The 27,774-nt window shown below is 42.7% G+C and overlaps 1 protein-coding gene across 1 annotated transcript; it reads right to left on the minus strand.

The window, feature by feature from the left end:
* Positions 1–10,553: 10,553 nt before the first annotated feature.
* Positions 10,554–26,847, minus strand: LOC101347184 (zinc finger protein 613). Its single transcript, XM_023736455.1, has 5 exons — positions 26,627–26,847; positions 24,246–24,450; positions 22,377–22,503; positions 21,073–21,168; positions 10,554–12,237 (listed from the first exon to the last, which is right to left on the minus strand). The coding sequence occupies exon 5, from the start codon at positions 12,215–12,217 to the stop codon at positions 10,637–10,639; it is 1,581 nt and encodes a 526-aa protein (XP_023592223.1). The 5' UTR covers positions 12,218–12,237; positions 21,073–21,168; positions 22,377–22,503; positions 24,246–24,450; positions 26,627–26,847; the 3' UTR covers positions 10,554–10,636.
* Between the last annotated feature and the right edge of the window lie 927 nt (positions 26,848–27,774).

Genomic DNA, 27,774 nt, shown 5'->3' on the forward strand with positions numbered 1-27,774 from the left:
ACTGGTTATGCTTTCCCTCTAAGCCTACGGGCCTTTTTGGTGAGCATCCACATAAGTAGCAAAAGCCTATCATGAACTGGGGGAGCCCTGGTGTTGCAATGGTTAAGAGTTTGGCTGCTAACCAAAAGGCTGGAAGTTCAAATCCACCAGTCACTTCTTGGAAACCCTATGGGGCAGTTTTACTTTGTCCTATAGGGTCACTATGAGTGGGCATTGACTCAATGGCAACATTTGTTTTGTTTTGTCTTGTTTTTATCATGAACAGAACTGTTTTCATTTTAATATCTCATCCCCATAGGGGCTCGCTTTTTATGTCACTTTGAGACTTGTCAGTGGCTGGATCAAATGGCCAGGCTATTAGCTGTAGCCTATGTCTTTGTGTCTCACCTGTCCCACTAAAAATAGCCCTAACTGCAGCAATTCCTGTCAGGGCTTGGAGGCAAAGCATTCAGAAGTGTACATTAATATCCAACATCATTAATATATACAATGAAGGATCCCTGGTAGTGCAATGGTTAAGCACTCGGCTGCTAACCGAAGGGTTGGAGGTTTGAACCCACACAGCGGCCCCATGGGAGAAAGACCTGGTGATCTACTTCCATAAAAATTACAACCTAGTAAAGGAGACAGGAGAAACCCCGAGAGGATGCCCCCAGACACCCTTCTAGCTCAGTGGTGAAGTCATTTCCGAGGTTCACCGTTCAGCCGGGGATTGGACAGCCCCATAAAACAAAACAGGACTAATGAGGCACAGCAGTCTAGGGACAAGGGCTAGAAGGCAGAAGGGGACAGGAAAGCTGGTGATAGGGAACCCAAGGTTGAGTAAGGACAGTGTTGATGGGTTGTGAGGTTGTTAACCATTGTCATAGGGCAACATGTGTACTAACTGTTTAATGAGAAACTACTTTGTTCTGTAAACCTTCACCTAGCAGCACAATTGGAAGAGCATAGTCAATGTCACTGAACTGTGTGTGTAGAAATTTTTGAAATGGTGTATCTTGGGCTATGTACATTTTCACCAAAAAAAAAACAAGGTTGAGAAGGGAGAGGGTTGACATGTCATGGGGTTGTTAACCAATGTCATAAAACAATATGTGTACTACTGTTTAATGAGAAACTATTTGTTCTGTAAACCTTCACCTGAAGGACACACACACACACACACACACACACACACACACACACACAAAATTACAGCCTAGAAAACCCCATGGGTCCCTATGAGTCGGAAATAGACTCAATAGCACCTAACGACAACAATATATACAATAGAGGTTTGTAGGGGCCCCAAAAGGACTTATCTCTAGTCAGGCTTGAGCTAGGGTCCTAGTGGTAAGTGACCTCAAACTCAAAAGAAATCAGATAACTTTATCTGTTTGTGTTTTAGTTGATTGTTTGTTTTTGGTGTCAGGTGTTACAGAGATCACAGCCATCTGTGCACTGGTAGCTAAAAACCTAAGAAACATTGCTGTTAGGTGCCATCAGGTCGGTTCTGACCCATAGCACAGGAGGAAACAATGCCCGGTCCTGCGCCATCCTCACAAAGCCTAAGAAATAGAGATTTTTAAATTTCCTCATTGAACTTTCACTCTGGCACAAATAAACATTTTGTTTCAAGATAAAATTATTGTTATTTTTAAAACAATTATCAGCCACCTGAAAACATGGCCCCCAGACACAATTTTAACTCAGTAATGAAGTCACTCCGGAGATTCACCCTTCATCCAAGGATTAGACACACCCATGAAACAAAATGAGACTAAATGGGCACACCAGCCCAGGGGCAAGGACAAGAAGGCAGGAGGGGACAGGAAAGCTGGTGAGGAGGAACCCAAGGTCAAGAAGGGGAGTGTTGACATGCCATGGGGTTGGCAACCAATGTCACAAAACAGTATGTGTATTGTTTAATGAGAAACTAACTTGCTCTGTAAACCTTCATCTAAAGTACAATATATATATATATACATGTGTATATATATATATATTCTCCCCCCCAAATAAAAATTATCAGCCAATTTGTCTTTGTTCTTGCCTTTTAGATAAGGCTAACATTTTTATTTTTTTTTAATTGTACTTTAGATGAAGGTTTACAGAGAAAACTAGTTTCTCATTAAACAATTAATACACATATTGTTTTGTGACATTGGTTGCCAACCCCACGGCATGTCAACACTCCCCTTCTTGACCTTGGGTTCCTCATCACCAGTTTTCCTGTCCCCTCCTGCCTTCTCGTCCTTGGCCCTGGACTGCTGTGCCCATTTAGTCTCGTTTTGTTTTATGGGCCTGTCTAATCTTTGGCTGAAGGGTGAACATCAGGTGTGACTTCATTACTGAGCTATATGGGTGTCTGGGGGCCATACTCTCGGGGTTTCTCCAGTCTCTGTCAGGCCAATAAGTCTTGTCTTAATGCTAACATTTTTAATAAAATTTTTAAAGCTGTTTTCTTTTAGTAGTCTAAAATATCATCCTCTGCCAATTTTGTAATTACAGTCATGGTCTTTAAATAGTTTAAGGTAGTTTTCGCTCTATTTGACCTTTGTTTATTTTTATATTTGTTTTTTCTTTTCAAAAGATTTATTATAATTTGGAAGCCCCAAGTAGCATCAAACCTGCTTTAAATTAGAAAAACATTTTCTTGTTTCTGCTGTGTGATGGTTAAGATTGTGTGTGGACTTGGCTGGGCCATGATTCTCAGTGGTTTGACAGTCATGATGTAATCTGGTAGCTATGTAATGATATAATTACTTTCATAATGAGATCTGATATAATGTAATCACCTCCATGATGAGATCTCTTATGAGCAGCCAACCAGTTGAAAGAGAGTTTCCTTGGGGGTGTGGCCTGCACCAAATATAGGTAGACTTTCTGGCAAAGCTCGTTGGCTTTTACTTGTTTTGGATCCTGCAGCTGGTTCCTGTTCATCTGAACTCTGGTTCTTGGGACTTGAGCTAGCAGCTTACCCGCCAATCTTGAGACTCGTCAGCCTCCTCAGCATGTGAGCCAGAGGATTGCTGTCTGACCTGCTGATCTTGGTTTTGGTTTGCCAGCCCCTGCAGCTAGGTGAAACAGGAGAAGCCTCCAGCCTGACCCACAGACTTGGGACTTTCCAGCCTCTATAGCCACATCAGCCATTTCCTTGATATAAATATCTCTATATATTTTACCCTTCACAGGTTTTGCTTCTTTAGAGAACCCAGCCCAAGACATGCTGTCAGACTAAGTAAAGTGCTGAGGAGGGGGAATTTATATAAAAGAGGCAGCTAATGGAATAATTTGGCACCCAGAGTCTGCAATGTATAAACGTGTTCTTTTAAAGATGTGCAAGCATTAATAAGAAAGCTTAAAATCTGTCCACATTCTGGCATAAAAGACTGGGACAATGCATTGAAACAAGTATTTTAAGGATTTTATCTCCTATTTCCGTGACTGTTGTTTTGTCTCTTGTGATCATACTGCTCATGGTCACCCTGACTTTAATGCCATAAACAATCTGAAGCTGCTGTAACAAAGATAACTTTATTAGCCTTTAATTTCATATCTGACATTATTTCCATTTTTTGAAGCCAAATCTGAGTCCTCATTTCTATATGCAGTATTATTAAATCTTTTAATTTAAAAATATCTTCAGATTAGTGGTCCACTCCACTTCCTTTTGATTCTGACCCTGGCCATTTTTATGGTTCTTTTCTTAATTCTTTATCTTAACCTTTTTTTAACAGTTTATTTTAGCTACATTTCATCTTTCCTTTACATACAAAGACCTTCTTTCTAGTAACCTGATCTTTCAACTATTTACATATTGTATTGTTTTGTTTTGCTTTGCCCTCTAGGTGATCCCAACTCATAGTGACCCTGTAGGACACAGTAGAACTGCCCCATATGGTTTCTTCACTGGAACAGAACGCCAGGTCTTTCTCCCACAGAGCCACTGGTGGGTTCGAAATGTTGACCTTTTGTGGTTGGCAGCCGAGCTCTTAACAATTGTGCCACAAGTGCTCCTTGCTATTCACAGAGATCTCTATTTTTCGAATCTCATTTTTGCCTTTCTGTCTCTGGTTCTTTCTGAACTGTAAAAACAACTTTTTCCCTCCATTTCTCCTACCCCTGCAGGCTCAATTACACACCCCTTCCCTTTTTGTCAGTTTCTAGACCAACCTACTACTTTTTTGTCACAACAGCAAAACTTTCTAAACTTTTTCTCAGCTAAACTATTGTGTAAAATGAGGTTACTGAACTTGATTTAAAGAAGGCTTTTAATGTCTCTGGTTGGTAGAAATATGCACTTCTGTTAGAATAAATATTTCCATAAGAACTGTTTCGTGGTCAGTTAAATGTATACTTTAAGTTGAGAGCTTGGAATTCAACTGTGTCTTTAATTAATATCCCTGTTATAAACATTTGCTGTGAGTGCTCTAAATGATAAATTGTTTAGTTGACAATTAAGAGAAAAATGGCTGTCCTCTTTCATCCGTTAAATACTTTTTTTTTTTTTTTATGACCTTGAATACAAATTTGGGAAAAACTAGTTTAACAGGAGTTAGCCCATAATCATAAAACTTTGGAAACTCTTTTCTTCCTGATCTGTCAGCCCTGGGGTTCACAGACCTTTCTTTTGATTCATTTTTACTTTTCTTGACTATGTTTTTATATTTTATTCACTAGGAAATTAAACAATCTTAAAATAGGTTCAACATTTTAAAAGTGAATGGTTTTCACTAGTTCATAAACAAACTTTTTTTTTAACCACAACTTATTATCTAAATTATCTTTTTGTCAGATCTTTCATCTTTTAAGGCCCACTCAATATGTTAACTAGCGGAAGTATTTCCTTTAAAGGGGCAATTTTCCATTTAAATTTATGTGAGTGTTTTTTTTATTATAAATGGGTTGTGTCAAAGCTTAATCCACCAAGAAAACACATAAAGCCCTTTCAGTTTCATGATTTAAAATAAACCAAAACCAAACCCATTGCCATCAAATCAATTCAGACTCACGGGAACCCTATAGAATAGAGCAGAACTGCCCCATAGGGTTTCCTAGGCTGTAATCTTTATGGGAGCAAATCACAAAGTCTTTTCTCCCAAGGAGCTGCTGGTGGGTTTGAATCGTCAACCTTTCAGTTAGCAGCAGCCCAGCACTTAACCACTGCGCCACCAGGGTTCCTGATTTAAAATAGAGACCCAAATACTTGAAGAAAACCTGCCATGACCTTTTCTATAATCCAAAACACATTTGTTTTTGTTTCTTCTCCTTATAAGATTGGATCCTTAGCTGTTACTGTTTTAGGTTTTCATTTACTTTTTTTTGCTTTCTGCAGAAAGTTTTTTTTTTGTTTGTTTGTTTTTTTTTTTAAAGAGGCTATTTTACATTTATTAGATTTGTTTGTAGCCTCAGAATACCACTTAAAATGAGTCTCCCATTGGGGCTGCTTAGTTTTAGTAATGCTTTTTTTTTTTTTTTTTTGCAACTTAAATAAACAATCTTATCTAAAAAGAATGAACTCTATTGAGGCCACTGCAGTTCTAAATTATCTTTAGTTAAGTGGTCCAAAGATTTAAACAAACTGTAGGTCTGAAGATGGAATATAATTGCAGGCATTCCTGCTGAAGGGGGTGGGGAGCTCCCAATTCTTGTCTCTAAGACAATGAACAATCCATTTAGCTAAGAAAGCACAACTGTGGGTCCTTGGTGTTTATTCAAGAACCCACTGCAGGAGAGATGCCTAGTGACCAGGCCTGTTCTTAGAATTCATGGATCCCACTAGCTTGAGCTGCTAAGGAGCCCTGGTGGCTCAATGATTAAGTGCTTGGCTGTTAACTGAAAGGTTGGCAGTTCGAACTCAACCAGAGGCTCTGAGGGAGAAAGACATGGCAATCTGCTTCAGTAAAGATTACAGCCAAGAAAACTCTACAGGGCAGTTTTACTCTGTCACATGGGGTCACTGTGAATCAACTCAATGGCACCCAACAACAACAGCACTCCAGGAGAAAGATCTCTTGTTGCTGGAGTCCCAGAAGCCAAAGAGAAAGATGGTGAAAATAAAAAAGTAGTTGAAGATTTGATGGCTGAAAAGATACTGAATTTGGCAAAAGACATAAACGTAGAGTTCACCTAACTGTGCAAACCCCATACAGGATAAACCCAAGGAATTCATGTCAAATTTTCTTCTGAAAACTAAAGAAAAAATTTTGAAAGCAGTAAGAAATAATACTTTACCTATGTTGTTGTTGTTAAGTGCCACCGAGTCAATTTCAACTCATAGTGACCCCATGGTGACCTAGTAGAACTGCCCCATAGGGTGTTCTAGGCTATAATCTTTACAAAAGCAGATTGCCAGGTCTTTCTCCTACAGAGTGGCTGGGTGGGTTAGAACCGCCAACCTTTCAGTTAGCAACTGAGCGCTTAGCAGGGCTCCTTTACTTTACCTATAGGACAAAACAATTGGAATGACAGCCAATGTCTCATCAGAAACCAGGGAGATCAGAAAAAAGAGTCATAACAGTTTCAAGTGCTGACAGAAAAGAACTGTCACCCTTAATTCTATATCCAGTGAAATTATCCTTCAGGAATCAAAGTGAAATAAGGATATTTCTCAGACAAGGGAATACCAAGAGAATCTGTCAACGGCCAACCTACCAAAAACCAATGTCTAAAGGAAGTTCTTGAAACAGAAATGGAATAAAAGGATCTTGGTACATCAGGAAGAACAAAAAATGGAAAGAGCAAAAATATGGGTAAATGCATTGACTTTACTTTGTTAGGTTTTATAAATTACGTTGGACTGTTGAAGCAAAGCGCAACATTATCTGACGTGTTTCTTGCATGTTTGTACGTGTGAGAGAGAAAGGGCTTCTTTCTTCCATGAATGCTTTGATATTTTGCTAAAAGTCCTCCACAGTTAATGCGTTCACAGAATTTTATTTCTATATGATTTCATCTGAAATTGATGAGGCAGAATAAACCACTGAAAACCCTACCACATGCCTAGACTTCCAACATAGTCTCTCCTGTGTGAACTCTCTGACATCAAATGAGGGCAAAGGCTTTCTCACTATAATTGTATGTCTACCTACTGAGCTCACTGATGATCTATGAGCATCACTGAGATGTTGTTAGGCATCACTGAGTCGATTTCAATTCATAGTGACCCCATGTGACACAGTACAAATGACTCACTCACAGGTCAGTTAATTTTGGCATAACCAAACATTTTGTTTTAACACAAAACTATTCTTCTTCTAACTGTGATGGCTTGCATGTTGCTGTGATGCTGGAAGCTATGCCACCAGTATTTCAAATACATGCAGGGTCACCCATGGTGGACAGGTTTCAGTGGAGCTTACAGATGAAGACAACGAAGAAGGACCTAGCAGTCTACTTCCGAAAAAACTGGCCAGTGAAAACCTTATGAGTAACAGCGGAACACTGTCAGATAGAGTGCCAGAAGATAAGCCCCTCAGGTTGGAAGACACTCAAAAGACAATTGGGGAAGAGCTGCCTCCTCAAAGTACAGCAACCATAATGATATGGATGGAGTCAAGCTTTCGGGACCTTCATTTGCTGATGTGGCACGACTCTCAATGAGAAGAAACAGCTGCAAACATCCATTAATAATCAGAACATGGAATGTATGAAGTATGAATCTAGGAAAATTGGAAGTTGTCAAAAATGAAATGGAATGCATAAAGAGATTGCTCTAGTATTGGCCATTTTGAATCAGACAATCATATGGTCTACCAAGCTGGGAATGACAAATTGAAGAGGAATGGTATCACATTCATCGTCAGAAAGAACATTTCAAGATCAATCCTGAAGTACAGTGCTGTCAGTAATAGAAGAGTATCCATACGCCTACAAGGAAGACCAGTGAATATGACTATTATTCAAACTTACACACCAACCACTAACGCCAAGGATGAAGACATTAAAGATTTTTACCAACTTTGCAGTCTGAAATTAATCAAACATGCAATCAAGATGCACTAATAATTACTGATGATTCAAATGAGAAAGCTGGACACAAAGAAGAAGGACCGGTAGCTGGAAAAATATGGCTTTAGTGATAGAAACCACGCCAGAGATCATGATAGAATTTTGCAAGACCAACGACTTCTTCATTGCAAATACCTTTTTTCAACAACACAAACGGCGACTATACACATGGACCTTGTCAGATGGAATACACAGAAATCAAATCGACTACATCTGTGGAAAGAGACCATGGAGAGGCTCAATATCATCTGTCAGAACAAGCCAGGGGCCGACTGCAGAACAGACCATCAACTGCTCATATCCAAGTTCAAGTTGAAGCTGAAGAAAATTAAAGCAAGTCCACGAGAGCCAAAATACGACCTTGAGTATATCCCACCAGAATTCAGAGACCATCTCAAGAATAGATTTGACGCATTGAACACTAATGGCCGAAGACCAGATGAGTTGTGGAATGACATCAAGGACATCATACATGAAGAAAGCAAGAGGTCATTAAAAAGACAGAAAAGAAAGAAAAAAACAAAATGGATGTCAGAAGAAACTCTACAACTTGCTCTTGAATGTCGAGTTGCTAAAGTAAAAGGAAGAAATGATGAAGTAAAAGAGCTGAACAGAAGATTTCAAAGGGCGGCTTGAGAAGACAAAGAAAGTATTACAATGAAATGTACAAAGACCTGGAGTTAGAAAACCAAAAAGGGAAGATACGCTTGGCATCTCTCAAGGTGAAAGAACTGAATAAAAAAATGCAAGCCTCGAGTTGCAATATTGAAGATTCTATGGGGAAAATACTGAATGATGCAGGAAGTATCAAAAGAAGATGGAAGGAATACACAGAGTCACCATACAAGAAAAATTGGTCAACGTTCAACCATGTCAGGAGGTAGCATATGATCAGGAATGGATAGTATTGAAGGTAGAAGTCCAAGCTGCACTGAAGGGAATGGTAAAAAACAACACTCCAGAAATTAACAGAATGTCAATTGAGATGTTTCAACAAACAGATGCAGTGCTGTAGGTGCTCAACTGGCTATGTCAAGAAATTTAGAAGACAGCTTCCTGGCCAACTGACTGGAAGAGATCCATATTTGTGCCCATTCCAAAGAAAGGTGATCCAACAGAATGTGGAAATTATCGAACAATGTCATTGATATCACACGCAAGTAAAATTTTGCTGAAGATCATTCAAAAGCAGTTGCAGCAGTACATTGACAGAGAACTGCAAGAAGTTCAAGCCAGATTCATAAGAGGACGTGGAATGAGAGATATCGTTGCTGATGTCAGATGGATCTTGGCTGAAAGCAAAGAGTACCAGAAAGATGTTTACTTGTGTTTTATTGACTATGCAAAGGCATTCAACTGTGTGGATCATAACAAATTATGGCTAACACTGTGAAGAATGGGAATTCCAGAACACTTAATTGTGCTCATGTTGAACCTGTACAGATGAGGAGGCAGTTGTTTGAACAGAACAAGGGGATACTGCATGGTTTAAAATAAGGAAAAGTGTGTGTCATGGTTTATCCTTTCACCATACTTATTCAATCTGTATGCTGAGCAAATAATCTGAGAAACTGGGCTGTATGAAGAAGAATGGGGCATCAGGATGCATTAACAACCTGTGACATGCAGATGACACAACCTTGCTTGCTGAAAGTAAAGTGTACCTGAAGCACTTACTGATGAAGATCAAAGACTATAGCATTCAGTATGGACTGCACCTTAACATAAAGAAAACAAAAATCCTTGCAACTGGACCAATAAACATATGATAAATTGAGAAAAGATTGAAGTTGTCAAGGATTTCATTTTATTTGGAGACATAATCAATGCCCAGGGAAGCAGTAGTCAAGAAATCAGATGATCATATTGGGTTGGGCAAATCTGCTGCAAGAGAGCTCTTTAAAGTGTTGTTGAAAACAAGGATGTCACTTTGAGGACTAAGGTGCATCTGACCCAAGTCATGGTATTTTCAATCACCCCATACACATGGGAAAGCTGGACAATGAATAAGGAAGACTGAAGAATTGATGCCTTTGAACTATGGTGTTGGTGAAGAACATTGACTATACAATGGAAAAATAAACAAGTCTGTCTTGGAAGAAGTACAGCCACAATGCTCATTAGAAGCAAGGATGTTAAGACTTCGTCTCATGTACTTTAGACATTTATCAGGAGGGACCAGTCCCTGGAGAAGGACATCACACTTGGTAAAGCAGAGGTCAGTGAAAACGAGGAAGATCTTCAACAAGACAGACTGATACAGTGGCTGCAACAATGGGTTCAAGCATAGCAAAGATTGTGAGGATGGCGCAGGACCAGATAGTGTTTCGTTCTGTTGTACATAGGGTCGCTATGAGTTGGAACCAACTTGACGGCACCTAACAACAACAACAATCTTTATAGGAGCAGATCAGCAGGTCTTTCTCCCACAGAACCTCTGGGTGTGTCTGAACCATCAACCTTTTGGTTAGCAGCCAAGCACTTACCCATTGCACCACAAGGGCTCCATATGATAGGGTCTGTCTTTACACAAAAGGCTTTCCCAGTCTCTGCATTCATACTATTTCTCTCAGTATATGCTTAGCAACCATATATGAGGTAGAAGGTTTAACTCTTTTCCTCATTGAATGTACTAGTTTTTTTCCTATGTGTTTTTTGTGACATAAAATAAGATGTAATTGATCACTGAAGGCATTACCACATTCACTGCATTCATAAGGGTTCTCTCCTGAGCAAATTCTCCTGAGGGCACACACTGAACAACAGGCTGTCCCAGAATGACTACATTCCTATCTGCTAGGAGCCCACTGATAGTTAATGAAGTCTGAGCTGCCACAGCAGGTATTTGTACGGTCACTGTATTGACAGGGTTTTTCCCCTTTGTGAGTTCATCTGCATGTAATGAGCTGTGACTCTCTGTGGAAGGATTATTGACCTTTACTAAACCTACACGTTTCTCTCTTGTGTGCATTCTCTTATGTTTAATAAGGCAGGACATGTAGGAGAAAGCTTTTCCACACTCACTGCAACCATAGGGTCTCTTTCCTGTGTGAGTTCTTTGATGTACAATGAGCATTGTCTTTGTAGCAAAGTCTTTCCCACAGTCATTGCATTTGTATGGTTTCTCTCCTGTGTGAATTCTCTGATGTCTGATAAGACCTGACTTCTGAGAACAAGATTTCCCACATTCACTACATACAAAGGGAGTTTTTCCTGTGTGAAATCTCTGATGAGCTATGAGGCATGCCTTCTGGCTGAAGGCTTTCCCACATTCACTGCATACGTAGGGTTTCTGTCCAGTATGAGTTCGTTGATGCACAAGGAGATTGCCCTTCTGGATGAAGTCTTTTCCACATTCACTGCACATGTAGGATTTCTCTCCTGTATGAGTTGTCTGATGTACAATGAGCTGTGAATTTCTGGAGAAACCTTTCCCACATTCACTGCATCCATGGGGCTTTTGTCCTCTCTTGTTTCTCTGATGTATAATGAGCTCCGCCTTCCTGCAGAAGCCTTTGCCACATTCAGTACATTCATAAGGTTTCTCTCCTGTATGTGTTCTCTGGTGTTCAGTTAGCTTGAACTTTCTGGAGAATGCTTTCCCACACATATTGCACACGTGGGGTTTATTTCCTGTATGAATCTTCTGATGTTCACTAAGCTGAGATTTCCTGAGGAAGGCCTTCCCACATCCACTGCATTCATGGAGTTTCTCTCCTTGGTGAGTGCTTTGATGTTCAGTGAGCTTGAACTTCTTGAAAAAGGTTTTTCCACATATATTGCATCCATGAGGTTTCTTTCCTGACTGAATTTTCTTACGTTCAGTAAGCCGAGACTTCTTGATGAAGGTTTTCCCACATTCAATATATTCGTGAGTTTTTTCTATTTTGTAAGTTCTCTGAGGTTTAAGGAGATGTGACTTAATGCTGATGGGTTTTCTGTTTTCATGGAATTTAATTTCAGTATGAGTTTGCTCATGATTATCATGGAAAAAGGATTTCCCATATCCATTAAACTCAACAAGCTCCTTTATTTCACAACTTCTGTTCTGGTTCACCAAACCTAAATATGACTTCAAAGTTTTTCCATACAAATCAAACATATTATGACTTGGCCTTAAAAGAAGATAACTTTTGTTCCCATGAACAATATTTCCAAATGCATTATGTTCATAGCATTGATCCATTATCTTCAGATATCTTTGGTTTTGGAAATGCCCCTCCATATGATCAAGTTTCCCAATTTCTAGAAAAGAAGAAAACAATGTTTCCTTCCATGAGCATGGTATGGAATAAAACTGCTTCAAAATTCTTGGGGTGCAATGGCTGTTTAGGGGAAACTCTATAATATAAATATAAAAGAAATTCCAATAGTAAGTGTTCCTTATCTCTTCCACAGGAGCCCTGGTGGTGAAATGGTTCATGCTTAGATACTAGTTGAAAGGTCGGCAGTTCGAACCTACCAGCTGCTCCGTGGGAGAAAAGACCTAGCGATCTGCTCCAGGAAAGATTACAGCCTAGGAAAATCTATGGGGCAGTTCTACTCTGTCCTATAGGGTCACTGTGAGTTGGAATTGACTCCAGAACCATAAGACAACCAATTTTTGTTCTTATGATGCAAACAGTTAAGCACTCGACTACCGGCCAACATGTTGGCAGTTCGAACTCACTCAGAGGCACCTCAGAAGACAGGCCTGGTGATCTGTTTCCGAAAAGTCACTGCCTTGAAAACCTGATGAAGCAGTTCTACTCTGCCCACGTGGGGTTGCCATGAGTCAGACTGGACTCAATGGCAACTAACAACAACAAGAAAATACCCTGAGACAACTAACAACAACAACAAGAACGTAAGTCACCTAATTTGTGGTACTTTGTTTGGGCAGCCCTAGGAAACAAATACACTAGCTGTGACATGTTCTCATATATTCCTACAGAAAGATGGAAACAATTATTCCTATGGAATTTTACAACATGCCAGTGAAACATGAAGTCTTCTCCAGAAGCAGATGTGCTGGTGTGCCAGATATGAGAACTGTTACCTTCTTAATGTTGTACTACACAGATGTCATATAGAAAATTTTCCCATTTCCATACCCGATATACTGATCCCTCATCTTGCCACTAACAGCATGTTCTTCTATAATTCTACTTTTATGTCTCAGTTGGCATCACTTAACCCATTGCCATCAAATCGATTCCAGCTGATAGCGATGCTATAGGGCAGAACAGAACTGCCCAAAAGAATTTCCAAGGCTGTATATCTTTATGGAAGCAGACTGCCACATTTTTCTCCTGCAGAGCAGCTTGGGCGTTTGAACTACCAACCTTTCTGTTAGCACCTGAGCACTCAACCACTGTGCCAACAAGGCTCCTTGGCATCAGTTAAGGGGCCCTAAAAGACCACCTCCTCCTTTTGAATCAACACTTATGGCAGCTTTAACTTCAATTTTTCTTTTAGAAAATCTGGCTATACCTTAACCACTGCACCACCAGGGACAGTAGTCTCCTCTTACGGAACCCTGGTGACGCAGTCGTTAAGCACTCAGCTGCTAACCAAAAGGTTGGCAGTTCACACCTACCAGCTGCTCCACGGGAAAAAGATGTGGCAGTCTACTTTCATAAAGATCATAGCCTGGGAGACCCTATGGGGCAGCTCTACTATGTCCTATAGGGTTGCTATGAGTCAGAATCAACTCAAGGGCACACAGCAACAATAGCCTCCTCTTAAATATTTCTCTCTCATTACCTACTCTCTCCCAACCAAATTTATTACACATTCATCTTTCCGAATTTAATTGCCCAAGGATCTTCTTCTCTTTATCAGTACTTACCCCTAGATAGTCTCATCCAGGCCAAATTTTTATACCCAGACCAAAGCTCTCCCTAATTTCCTCATGTACTTTCAACTGGAGCAGAGAGCTCCATTGGATGCTAACAAGCACCTCTAACTTTGTTGCTGTTGCTGCTAGTTGCTGTCGAGTCGATTTCTACTCGTGGCAACCCCACGTATGCAGAGTAGAACTGCTCCACAGAGTTTTCAAGGCTGTGACCTTTCAGAAGCAGATCACCAGGCCTATCTTTCAGGTGTCTCTGAGTGGATTCGAACCATTAATCTTTCGGCTAGCAGTCAAGTGCTTAACTGTTTGCACCACCCAGGGACCATACCTCTAACTTACAATGTCCAAAACATAATTCCTGACTTCCCAACTCAAATCTTCTCCTCCACGTATCATCTCCATCACAGTAAATGGCAATTCCACTCTTCTTGAGACTCATACTGCAAATTCATAACATCACCCTTCATCTATTTATTTCACAACCCATATCAACCTCAATGGCAAATCCCATCAGCCCTCCTTTATATCCAGAATCGGTCTAATACTCACCCCTCAAGCCTGGCTGAAACCACCAACAACTAAGTATCCTTTTTGGCTTTCCTGCTTCAACACTTGCCCTGTTCAAGTCTATTTTTTACTCATACCCAAAATGATACTGTGGTGAAATGAGTTCCCTTCAGTGGCCTTTTGCTTTGGTTCTTTCGAAGAACAGCTAACAAACTTTTCCCCTAAGCCCTGAGGAGTTACCTTTGCCTAGTTTTCTATCCCAGAGGGCTTGATACTTTTGTCCAGGTTTACTGACATTTCCTGGGTAAGCTATAAACAACCTGATGGTTTGAAACTTTTTGTCTGGCCCTGGACTGCAGCTTGCCCTGTGAATGGTCTATTTTCCACACCTTCAGGGATTGGTCAATATAATTATGCAAATGAAGTGACTGTGGCTTACTGAAAGGGGACTGGTCAATTTGTGGCCCTGATGGGAGGGTCATGCCTTGAAATTGACTAGGAGTTTGCTTATATATGCAGCCAGCCCCACAGAGGTTTCAGAAAGAAAAAAGGAGAAAAGGCAAGAGAGGCAAGAAGAGAGAAGAAAGCAGAGAGAAGAAAGAAGCAGAGAGAAAGGAGGTGAGGAACCTCCTAAAAGAGCTGTAACATGAATTAAGGGCTGTAACAATGAAGACAGCAAGAGGCCCAGAAGGGACCCTGTGGCATAGTCGGTGGTGACGACAGAAACCTGGTGCTAGGAATGCAACTTAGAAAGCTAAACAAAACGCTACACTGGCTATCAGCTGGGTCAGTTAGCAGTGGAGAGGCTGACTGCAGGGAGGCCAAAGGCAGAGAGGCCTGTCCTGGGGCAGATAAGAGGGGGAATGTCCTGCAGGGGCTGAGAAGGGGCCTGTCCTGAAGGGACTGAGAGGAGGCCCGCACAGCTGAGGGGGCGTGGACAGCAGAGAGAATGGCCTGCTTGCTTGCAAGGCCAAAAGGAGCTGAGAATGCTGTCCTGCACTTAAGGGAGGGATATGCTCTCCACTTCCAGGGAGTCTTCCAGACTTTGCCTATATGTTTACTGATCCTCAGTTTTAGCCTGTTGATCTGATCCCTAGTTGTACCTGTTACTTCCTTAACAAACCACTTAACTGTAAGTATGGTCTGTGAGTTATGTGGCCATTGCAACGGATTATCAAACCCAAAAGAGAAGTAGAGAGTGCCGTGGACAGAATGGCTGGTGTCAGAATTGGTAAAAAGGTTGGACAGTGAAGATGTGTCTCACCTTCACCACACAGGAAACAGTCTTGGGCTGATCTTGATTCTCATTAACCCCTTTGAAGTTAGACAAGTTCTCACTACTATTACTACCGCTGTTTTATAGATACTAGTAAAACATGAATTATACCATGTCACTGCATTATTCTAAACATTATCATGTTTTCACATCTCATTAGGAATAAAATCAAGTTCCAAAAATGGATTACAAAGTCCTACATGACCTACCAGACCCCAGCCACTACTCCATTGACCATATCTCTAGTCATTTTGCCTCTTGTTCACTCCACCCTACCCAAGCTTCCTTGATGTTCTTCAAACATATTCTTGCCTTGGGCCACTGAACTTCCCATTCTCTCCACTCTTTACCCAGAAAGTCTACTTACATTGCTCATCTCTCTCCTCAATCATGCCTATGTAATGAGGCCCCAATAAAAGCTCTGGACAAGCTCCACGGGCTTCCTAAGGGGGAAAGACATAGATGCCTGTTGGGGGGCGGGGAGAGCGTCTCCCTTTTTGAGATAAAGAAACTCTGCGTTGGGAACTCTCTCGGACCTTGCTCAATGCGTTCCTTCATTTGTATCCTCTTTTCTGTAATAAAGCTGTAATCATAAGTATAGTGCTTTCTGTGAGTCTTGTTTAAGTCATTCTAGCAAATTATTGAACTCAAGGAAGTATGGAAGCCAACAAGTCAGAAGTGAGGGGGGCCTGGGGACTCCTGAGCTTATGTCTGGTATTCTAAGGGAATAGAGGGAACACCCAAATTTTTAGCCAGCAGGTCATAAGTGAGGATGTTGTGGAGATTTCCAAGCCTGAGCCTGGCGTCTGACGTCTTGGGCAGACATGGCGGTCTGGAGGGCTGTGTCCTTTAACCTATGAAATCTGACCTAGCTCCAGGGTTAGGGTCAGAGGAAGAAGTGCTATATGTGCAGCTGGTGTCAGAACAGAAGTGGAACAGATGAGAACAGAATTCATAATGAACTAATTTCAGATTGCTTTGACTAATCCTTACAGTTTGCTGTGAGTGTGGTGAAATGAGTTCATGTAGCCTTTAACCTTGGTTCTTTGTAAAAACAGTTTGAGAGATTTTCTCCCTAATCCCTGAGGAGTTACCTTTGCCCTAGTTTTCTACCCCAGTGGGTTTGTTACTTTTGTCCAGGTCAACTGACATTTCCTGGGCAAGCTGAAAACAACTCGGTTTGACACTTTTTGTCTGGTCCTGGGCTACTGCCTGCCCTGTGATTGGTATGCACCTTGCAGGGATTGGTCAACAGACTATGCAAATAAGGTGACTATAGCATTATATGCAAATGAAGTGTCTGTGACCTACCAAGAGGGGACTGCTTAGTTTGTGGCCCTGCTGGGAGGGCCATGCCTTGAAATTCATGAGGAGTTTGTATAAATATGCAGCCAACCCCACAAAAGTTTTTCAGACAGGAAGCAGACAGAAGTAGAAGAAAAAAGGGAGAAGAGAGAAGCAGAGAGAAGGCAAGGAACCTACTAAAAGAGTTGTAACATGAGTCAAGGGCTTTAACACTGAAGACAGCAGAAGGCAAGTAAAGGGCTCTTCAGCACAGCTGTCAGCAACAGGCCCAGAAGGGCCCCTGCAGCAGAGTCCATGGTGACAGAAGGCAGAAGGCAGAGAGGCCTGTCCTGAGGGGGCCAAAATGAGGCTTGTTCTGAGGATGCCGAGAGGAGCCTGTGCTGAGGGGGCCGAGAGGAGATTGTCCTGGGGGGGTCTGAAAGGAGCCTGTACTGAGGGGACCACGAGGAGTCCTGTCTTCAAGGGGCAATGGGGAGGCCTGTCCTGAGGGGGCCAAGAGGAGGTCTGCATGGCTGAAAGGGGGTGTGCATGGCTGAGAGAAGGGCCTGTTTGCTTACAAGGCCGGGAGTTGCTGAGAGCTGTCCTGCACCAAAGAAGGAAGGGATGTGCTCTCCTGTTCAGGGGAGCCTTCCAGATTTTGCCTACATGCTTCCTCATCCTGATCCTGAATTGTAGTCTGTTCATTAATAAACCACTTAACTGTATCTGTGAGTTCTGTGTGGCCATTGCAATAAATTATCAAACCAAGAAGAGAAATGGAGTGCGCCGTGGGAGGGACAGCTGGTGTCAGAATCAGTAAAAAAGTTGGAGAGTGGAGGTATATCTAACCTCCACCTTATAGGAATCAGCTCTGGGCTGATTCTGGTCATTTTCTCACCTGAAGTTAGACAGGTTTTGAGGCTACTACTACTCCCACCATTTTACAGTGAGAAAGGTGGAATTCTGTTGTTTTCACAGCAAATGGATAGAAGTCCAAGAGAAACTCAATTTAAAAAAGGATGGTGGAAAAGAATTTTCTTGGAAGGGCAATGATTCTATTCCTCACACAAAAAGTTTAAGCTCATAGGGGAGTTACTGCAGAGATGGGTGAAAAATACAGTACCAGAGTGTGGATTAAACCCGAAATCCAAACTCGTTGCCTTCAAGTCAATTCCAACTCATAGCAACCCTACAGGGCAGAGTAGAACTGCCCCATAGGGTTTCAAAGGCTGCAATCCTTATGGAAGCAGACTGCCACATCTTTCTCCCATGGAATGGATTGTGGGTTCGAACTGCCCAATCTTTCAGTTAGGAGCCAAAGCACTTAACCACTGGACCACCAGGGCTCCGGGGTGTAGATTAGACCGTTGTAAAAACGGCATGGCAGGGGTGTCATTTGACCTCCTCTAACTTCACAACGGGGAAGGAGAATCAAGATCAACAGCCCAAGCCTGATTCCTATGAGGCAGAGGTCAGACATACCTCCTCTCTCCACCATCTTTACTGATTCTGACACCAACCGTCCCTCCCATGGCACTCTCTACTTCTCTGTGGAGTTTTATAATCTGTTGCAATGGCCATACAGAACTCACAGACCACACTCATAGTTACAGGGTTTATTAGGAAAGTAACAGGTTGGAATTCAGGTTCAGGAAAGCTCAGGATACAGTTCCTTCATCGGGACAGCCTCTTCTCATCTGTGTCCGTAGGCACGCCTCTTTCTGGCCCCTCAGCCTCTGCCCTGATCAGGCAGGTGTTATAAAGCTCTTTTAGCTCTGCCAATAAGTACCCAGAGCCACCCCACTCTGCCAGTAAGCCTCAGCCCTCGCCAATAAGGCTAGCTCGATGGGTTGGCAAACCTAGCTCAACCAAGTGCCCGGAGGCACCCTACTCCTCCAGCAAGCCTCCAGTCCAAAGGCACTCAGTTTTCTTGCTCCACGGGCCACACCGTCTCCTGCTGGTCTCCTGGTTCTGCTGCCGCTGATTCTCTGTTGCCACTTCTCACTGTCTTCAGTGTTATAGCCCTTTCTATCTGTCTCCTGGTTCCAGAACCTTCTCAGCACAGGGATCCTGGGTCTCAAAGACACGCTCCATTCGTGGCTCTTCTTTCTTGGTGGTGGTGAGATCCTCTCCACCTGCCTCTGGTATGGCTCATTTTAAGCCTAATAGGATGGTAAAACTGACCAATACCTTCGTTAGGGTTCCATAGACCTTATTTGCACGGTCCCACCTCCACACAGGTGCCATGAACTTTACTTGCCTTATTATTAGCAAGTTATCCAATCCCCTTGGTGGGCCACAATTACCTTATTTATATAGCCCCACCCAATCACTTGGATGGGATTACAAGACCATGGCAAGAAAGGCCATATAAAAGCGATCTATTGCATCGAAACAGTGTTAAAGGAGATGACAACTTGAGAGTCTGTTATATAAATGAGCCAAATATGGCCTCTGTGTATTGGCCTCCAGCTTGTTTATTTCTTCACGGCAATCTGGGAACCATTAGCCTAAAAGCCAGCTGGCACGAAACAGAAATCTTTACACATCCAAATGTTTTAAAAAAACAGCGCAAATTAGCAGATTTTAAGCCATTTACAGCCTGTCTGCTTTGCATACCTTGCAAAATTGCACCCAACATCTGCCAGTCACAGATAAGATAAACCTGTTCCGACTCATAGTGGCCCTATAGGACAGGGCAGAACTGCCCTATAGGGTTTCCAAGGCTGTGATCTTTATGGAGGCAGACTGCTACATCTTTCTCCCATGGAGCAGCTGGTGGGTTCGAACCACCAACCTTTTGGTTAGCAGACAAGTACTTAACCACTGCACCAGCAGGGCTCCTAGATAAATAAACCCTATAGTTACAAGGACCCCAAACTGCTGCTCTTCAGAGCTCTCTGAGCTAGTCTCCCTACCTTACTGCTGAATGACAGCACCTAGACATTTAAGTCCCCTTTCCACTTCATCTCTCCCCAAGAGTTCCCTATCCCTCTCTCCCTTCTTGTATCCCCCATCCCCACCCCCCTGCATTTGGAAGGTCTCATGCTGTAAAGGACTTCACAGTGTACAAAACCAGTATTGGCACCAATAGAAAGCTTGTAGTGCAACACTGCCATCTCGTGGTCACATCCTTTTCCTTGCTCAGCTGTGATATCTCTTGAACTCACTAGAGTCTCCACAGACAACAAGAGCTTAAGGCACTAGAATGACAAGGAAACTTTTCAGGCCTAGGAGACAGAGCAGAAAATGGAAACAGAACCTTGGAGAAACTTAGAGTGAGGGAAAACGAGAAGCTAAGGAATGAGATAAATTCACAGTAAGAGACCAGCTTACTATGGGGGCATAGCTTCCAAGGTGGGGTTGGATTCTAGAAAACCTGTTGGCATCAAGTTGATTCTGACTCATAGCGACCCTATAGGACAGAGTAGAACTGCCCATAGGGTTTCCAAGGCTGTAAATCTTTACAGAAGCCGACTGCCATATCTTCCTCCTGCGGAGCAGCTGGTGGGTTCGAACTGCCAACCTTTTGGTTAGCAGCCTAGTGCTTTATCAGGGCTCCTTGGATACTAGGAAGGGAACTAAATATTTCTCAATGGAGCAGGAAGCTACACTAGTTAGAAAAAAGTGATGAATTCAAATTCTTAGAAGAGAGGCCTGGAAGGAGGAATTTCACAGCAAGGGAGCTGAAAGGAACATATAATGATACTCTGACAAGAGAAAAAGAATGGAAAGATTTGAGAATCCAAGCAAGAAACTTAAGGGGAAAAGCTAACATCTAATATGAACCCCTGGGTGTTTGCACTCAACTAGTAACATAAAGGTTGGCAGTTCAAACCCACCCAGCAGCACCCAGCGATCTGCTTCCGTAAAGATTACAGCCAAGAAAACCCTATGAAGCAGTTCTACTCCATCACACATACAGTCGCCATGAGTCATAATTGACTCGATGACAACAGGTCTAGTTTGGAATATGAAATCAATAGGGACCAGATCTAAGAGGAGACAAAGGGGTATTTTTCTCCTAAACTCCTACAAAGAAAAAGAGCTCTTGTATGGGAGAGGAATACGTGGAGGCTCCATTTATGTATCCTCAGACACCCTCACAGCTAAGATGCCTTCTCTGAACAACCAGAATGTGACTTCTGCAGCCTTCTCCCCTTGCTGGTTTTCTTACCTTGATGTCTTGGACTGTGGATTTCATGTTCTGTTTTCCATGTTTGTTCTTGTCATTCCACCTTGCAGAGTGCATCTGGTTTGCCAGCTTGAAACCCTGTTCATGGGAAATGATAGAAGACAGACACATCAAATTGCACTAGGGGTACACCAACATTCACTGCAACACCTTTCACAACAGCCAAATGGTGGAAACAACTGACATGCCCATCAACAGATGAATGGACAAACAAAATGTGCTCTATCCATGCAATGGAATACTACTAAGCCGTAAAGAGAAACGAAGTCCTAATGCAGCTACAACATGGATGCACCCTGAAACCATCATGCTGAGCAAAATAAGTCAGTCACAAAAGGACAAATATTACATGATCTCACTAACATGAAATAAACAAATATAGAGAAACCAAAGGTTATTAATGGTTACCAGAGAGGGAAGGAAGGGGAAAGGGGCAGTTTTTGCTTAGGGGGTATTATTGATCGAATTGTGTCCCCCCAGAATATGTGTTATAAATCCTAACCCCTATAACTGTGGTTATGATTCCATTTGGGTATGGGTTTTCTTTGTTATGTTAATGAGGCAGTATTAGTGTAGGGTAGGGTGTGCCTTACGCCAATCACTTTTTGAGATATAAAAAGAGCAGATTAGACACAGAAGAAGCAAGCAGAGACGGAGGAAGATAGGTGCCATGCCACATGAAGATCACCAAGCAGCCAAGGAATAGAAGCAAGAAGAGACAAGGACTTTCCCCAGAGCAGACAGAGGGAGAAAGCCTTCTCCTAGAACCAGTGCTCTGAATTCAGACGTCTAGCCTCCTGTGAGAAAATAAATTTGTTTGTTAAAGCCACCCATGTGTGGTATTTCTGTTACAGCAGTGCTACATAAGTAAGACAGAGGGCACTGAGTTTATGTTAATGGTGATGGAATGATTTAGAAAAGGATAGCAAGAATGGTTGCACAACTTGAAGAATGTAATCAATGTCACAGAATTGTACAGGCAGAAATTGTTGAAATGGTGTATGTTTCGTTACGTATATTTTCACCACAATAAAATAAAGAAGTTTTTAAAACACTGCACTAGGGGGTGTGTGAAGATTTGAGAATGATTCATTTTAGGGACTGCACAGTTTGCTTGTCTACAAAGTAAAGGCTTTTCTCTAAGGTGAGGAGAGACCGTACCCTGTCATCTGGGGAAAGAGAGATGGCTGAGAAACTACACTTAAGAGTCTGAAGTGTTAAGCAGTTGAGAAAGGAAAGGTCACTGACTGGGCACCCTCTGAGGAACTCTGGAGAGCTGTCCTCACCAACGGACACCAGGTTGCTAAAGTTCTCCAACATCACGTCCTGGTACAGGTCCTTCTGAGCAGGGTCCAGGAGCTGCCACTCCTCACAGGTGAACTTCACAGCCACGTCGCTGAACGTCAGTGATTCCTGTAATAACAGGATCCTGTTTAATGAGCGTTTACTGCTATGAAAAAAAAAAGTAAAACAAATTGTTCTGCTCATTTTTACCATATAGGCTGCATCTATATTATCTAGGAAGGATCCCTGGTAATGCAATGGTTAAGTACTCGGCTGCTAACCGAAAGGCGGATAGTTCAAACTCACCTAGTGGCTCTGTAGGAGAAAGACCTGGCCATCTGCTTCCATAAAGATTACAGCCAAGAAAACCCTATGGGGCCATTCTACTCTGTCACGTGGGGTCACTACAAGTCGAAATTGACTCGATGGCACCTAACACTAACAATATATCTAGGTCTTGTTACCAACAACCCAAGTGCTTATCAGATAACAGTACTTTCCACACCCTACTGCCAAATCTAAGAGTCCTCGGGTGGTACAAACAGTTAAGTGCTCAACTACTAGCCGAGAGGTTAGTGGTTCGAACCTACCCGGAGGTGCCTCGGAATACAGGCCTGGCGATCTGCTTCTGAAAAAATCACAGCCATTGAAAACCTCGTGGGGCAGTTCTACTCTGCACATGTAGGGTTGTCATGAGTCAGAACAGACTAGACAGCAACTAACAACAACTACTACCAAATCTACGTTCAGACACCATCTCATCAACCTATTCATGCAGGACCTTTGAAAGCCGTGCAATCCTTCTGTCTCCCTAGGCCACTTGGGTTTTATTCCTAGATAAACCTAGACCACACTATTGTTGGCACCATGGGTCACTTGGCTGTGGTCCCCTGAAGAACTGTGTCCGCTGAATTCCGCTTGGTCTATTCCCACAGGGGCTCAAGTAATCCTGTAAGAAATAGTCACACGAAACTTGTTCATACATTTATGAGAAGAATGCTGTTAAGGACACCATCCAACACATCATCTCGAAGACCCTTCAAAGAAGTTTCCCAAGACTTAAAAACCCAAAAACCAAATCTGTTGCCATCGAGTTGATTCTGACTCGTGGCAATCCCGTGCATAACAGAGTCGAATGGCTCCATAGGGTTTTATTGGCTGTAATCTTTATGAAAGCAGATTGCCAAGCCTTTCTTCCATGGTGCTGCTGGGTGGGTTCAAACTGCCAACCTTTAGGTTAGTAGTCAAGCGCAAACCATTTGCACCACCAAAAACCCTCCTGAGACTTAAGCGCCATTAAATATTGAATCCCCTGAGAAACTGGTCTGCTTTCGCCTCAAAGTCAGTGCATGACCTGTGACTTATGATTCTGGTTGTGACGGCTGTCAGAGATATTAGATGTAAGTTGGCAGTTATTGTAACCCACAGGGTCCTGCAGTCACACAGTATATTCCAACATTAGTCACATAGTATGAACCCTGTGAGCAATATATTCCTGATTCCACTTTGTCCTGACTTTGAAGGAATAAAAAAAAAAAGGCATTAAGGTGACTTGTGGTGACCCCATGTGTGTCAGTGTGTCACAGCAGAACAGCACCAGAGAGATTTCAAGGCTGTGACACTCTGGAAGCAGATCACCAGGCCTGTCTTCCAAGGCACCTGTGGGAGGGTTTGAATCATCAACCTTTCAGTTAGTAGTTAAGGGCCTAACTATTTGTGCCACCCAAGGACTTCTTTGAAGGAACGGTCTAAGTTTATTTTTCCCCAGGTCCATTTTTCTCAATTTATACTTATTTAATTGAACTGATTTTGCCAGGCTTCCACAAACCCATCGGGAAATGAAGTGAAGAATAAAACAAACCAGATCTCACCTGGGCATTGATCATTTTCTTCTGCTCTTGGGAAATGGCCAGGGACTGCGATCTCTGTCCTTAGTCTTTTCTAGATCTGTCCTAAATTTCTATTCTGAAGTCTTACTTTCTGGTCAAGGGTATCCCAAGAAATGACGATATCCAACTCCTTCACCTCTCTCCTTCGCTTGGTCTCTACTGCTTCTGGGGAGCCAGGACCTGTGAGCTGAAGAGAAAATTTTTTTTCTTTTAATAATATTTTATTGTGTTTTTGGTGAAGGTTTACACAGCAGTTTAGATCCCCATTCAACAATTTCTATGCAAGTTGTTCAGTGACATTGGTTACATTCTTTATAATGCATGAACATTCTCAGTGTTTCCATTCTGGTTGTTTCATTTCTATTAATTTAGTTTCCCTGCTCCCTTACCTTCTCATCTTTGTTTTAAAGTAATTATTGACCATTAGCAAATTTATTTTCAGTGATACATTCCCTCTGGGCCCAGATGCTGTCATAGCTGCTGTGCACTTACCTTAAGTCAAGAACCAAAACCAAATTCATTGCTGTCAAGTCAACTTCAACTCATGGTGACCCTATGTGTTACAGAGTAGAACTGCTCCATAGGGTTTTCCTGGCTGTAATCTTTACGGAAGGAGATTGCCAGGGCCTTCTCCTGCGGTGCTGCTGGGTGGGTTCAAACCACCAATCTTTAGGTTAGTAGTCGAGTGCAAACCGTTTACGCCACCTAGGTACCTAAAACTCACTGAGTCAATTCCAACTCTTAGCAACCCCAAAGGACAAAGTAGAACTGCGCCACAGGGTTTCCAAGGCTGTCATCTTTACAGAAATAGACTTCCACATCTTTCTCCCGGGGAGCAGCTGGTGGGTTTGAACCACCGACTTTTCGGTTAGCAGCCAAGTGCTTGACCACTGTGCCACCTGGGCTCCTACCTAGGGACCTTTACCAAAAAACCAAACCCTTTTTGCCATCAAGTCAATTCTGTCTCAGGAACCCTACAAAACTGAGTAGAACTGCCCCATAGGAGTTCCAAGGCTGTAATCTTTATGGAAGCAGACTGCCACATCTTTCTCCCATGGAGTGACTCGTGGGTTGAACAATCGACCTTTGGGTTAGAAGGTGAGTACTTTAACCACTGCACTACCAGGACTCCTTAGGGACCTCACCCACTGCCGTTGAGTAGATTCTGACTCATAGCAACCCTATAGGACAGAGTAGAACTGCCCCATAGGGTCTCCAAGGCTGTAAATCTCTAAGGAAGCAGACTGCCACATCTTTCTCCTGAGAAGCTGCTGGTGGTTTGGAACCACCAACCTCTTAGTTAGCAGTGGATCTTAGGCACCCAATATTTCTGTCTCTTTATGTGGTGCTCCAGAGGCTTTTACACCCCGAGGCAGTAAACATAGTATTCTGAATGTGGGGGAGGTGCGCCTTTCCTCTGTGAAGTGGAAGTAGCATAAACATGAATATGTTTAGAGTATGAAGTTAACTGAAAAAGAAATTATACCAACGCTTCTACAGCTTATCTAAATTATGAAAAGTAAGCAGAGATAATAAAAGATAAACACTGAAATATACTACAATTTTAACAAGAGTTATCTTTGAGAAGTACAATTTTGGGGCTAGAGAGGACATCTTACTGGTGTCACAGAGAACCTGGAAGGAAATATCCAAGTACATTTAAATGCAGTAAGAAGAAAAGCAATCTCATCTTTAACAGAAAGCTTGTAACTTTAGACTTAATTAACCCGACTCCCTAAACTTCATTTTTGTGTGGACGGAAGGAGGGGGCAATGTGGGATGCTTAAGGAGATATGCAAACTAGTCCTTGAACAGGGACTTAGATTTGAAGGACTGAAGGGGAATGTAGCGTTCATCAGGTCGGTCTCAGCAGCCAAGGTCTGAGCTTCAACCCACCCAACAGCAAGGGACACTGAGCCTCCAAAAAATCAGCCCTTACAAACCTCTCAACCAGACGCCCCTGGGTCTCCCCAAACACTGATTACACACCCCGTCGTATTAACACCAAAACTTGGATCTGACACCCCTGTGCCTGACTATGCCCTCGGCTCTTCCATCACTGAACCCCATATTTAAGCCAGACACCGCTTTCATTGACAATCAACACCTCTTTACCCCAGTTCTCAATCACAGATCCCTACAGAAAGTATGACCCGAAAAGACCCCAAACCCTGACTGCGGGACTCTCAGTCATTGATCTCGATAGACCTTTAATGCCTGACCAACAGGCCACCCCCGAAGACTGAACCCAAAGGCACCCCAATTTGAGACATCCCATCAGAGACTCCCACTAGGTCCCCCGACAAACTCCATCCTACACAGACACCCCCTTAACCGTTCCACGGAAAGACCCACTCGCTGACCTGATTTTTCTCCTGACCCTACAGCAACCTCCTAGAGGCTGCGCTTACTTCTGTGAATTCTTCCCCTTCTGGCCCTTAGCCCTGCATCCGAGGCGGCCTATGGCGGCCAACGATGAAGGGCGTTTCTAAGGGGTACGGACAACGGATTTCAGGCTTTGCAGGTAATATGTCCGCGCCCTTCACGCCACAGCTCCTTGGGGGCGGCCATCTTTGAACACTTGACGTACAGAAGGGAAAAGGCTATTTTTGCGCCAGCAACCAGGAACGGCGTCAGAAAGTGAAAAGGCACTCAGCTGTCCCCTCTCCTGGTACCTCAGACCCTACGCTGCGAGGTTGGAAGGGTTGCCAATGACGCTGCACAAACTGCATATACTTTCAGAGGCTTAACCTTACACAGTCCCTGACATAAAAGGTTAAGCTCCCGACTACTAACCGAAAGGTTGGTGTCTCAAATCCTAGAGGCACCTCCGAAGAAAAGCCTGGTGATCTGCTTATGAAAAGTCACAGCCCTGAATCATCATGAGATGGAATCGACTTCACCATAACGAATTTTGTTTTTGACCCTGTACAAAGTAAACATGGCGCAGGCCATGTAAGTGGTGCAGTCAGCACAGCAAGCCAGGGAGAAATGACCGTGCCCCTTATCTACTTTTTGGGTGGTGCCAAGTTTGACCTCAACTGTTATTAGTTGCCAAAAAGGTTGACCCACTCAGTGGTGTCACGGAAGAAAGAGTTGGCAATCAGCTTCCATAAAGATTACAGCCAAGAAAATCCAATAAGGCAGTTCTACTCTGTAACACATGGGGTCACCATGAGGCGGAATCAACTCTACAGCAAAGCCGTGGCCATCTTAGAAGAATTTCAATTGTCCCTACAGCAGAGAACATGCCCCGGGGGAAGGGTTAAGAGGACTAGGCTGCTAAGCTTGGATAACCCAGCATCTTAGCCAGTGAGGTTAGACCTAGAAAGTGTGAGTTAGAGTCAAAATAGAAATCCATATCCGGCTGCCTTTTGTTTCAGGGCTGTTCAGGAAATTCTAAGTTTAGAAATTTGAAATTATAGCCTATGAAATAACTGAATGCAGTGCAAATGGATTTTGAGGAGATCACATACACCCATTTTTTTTCTGGGATAATGCCATCAAAGCT

This window comes from Trichechus manatus, unplaced genomic scaffold (assembly GCF_000243295.1).
Source record: "Trichechus manatus latirostris isolate Lorelei unplaced genomic scaffold, TriManLat1.0 scaffold00087, whole genome shotgun sequence".
Classification (NCBI taxonomy): Eukaryota; Metazoa; Chordata; class Mammalia; order Sirenia; family Trichechidae; genus Trichechus; species Trichechus manatus.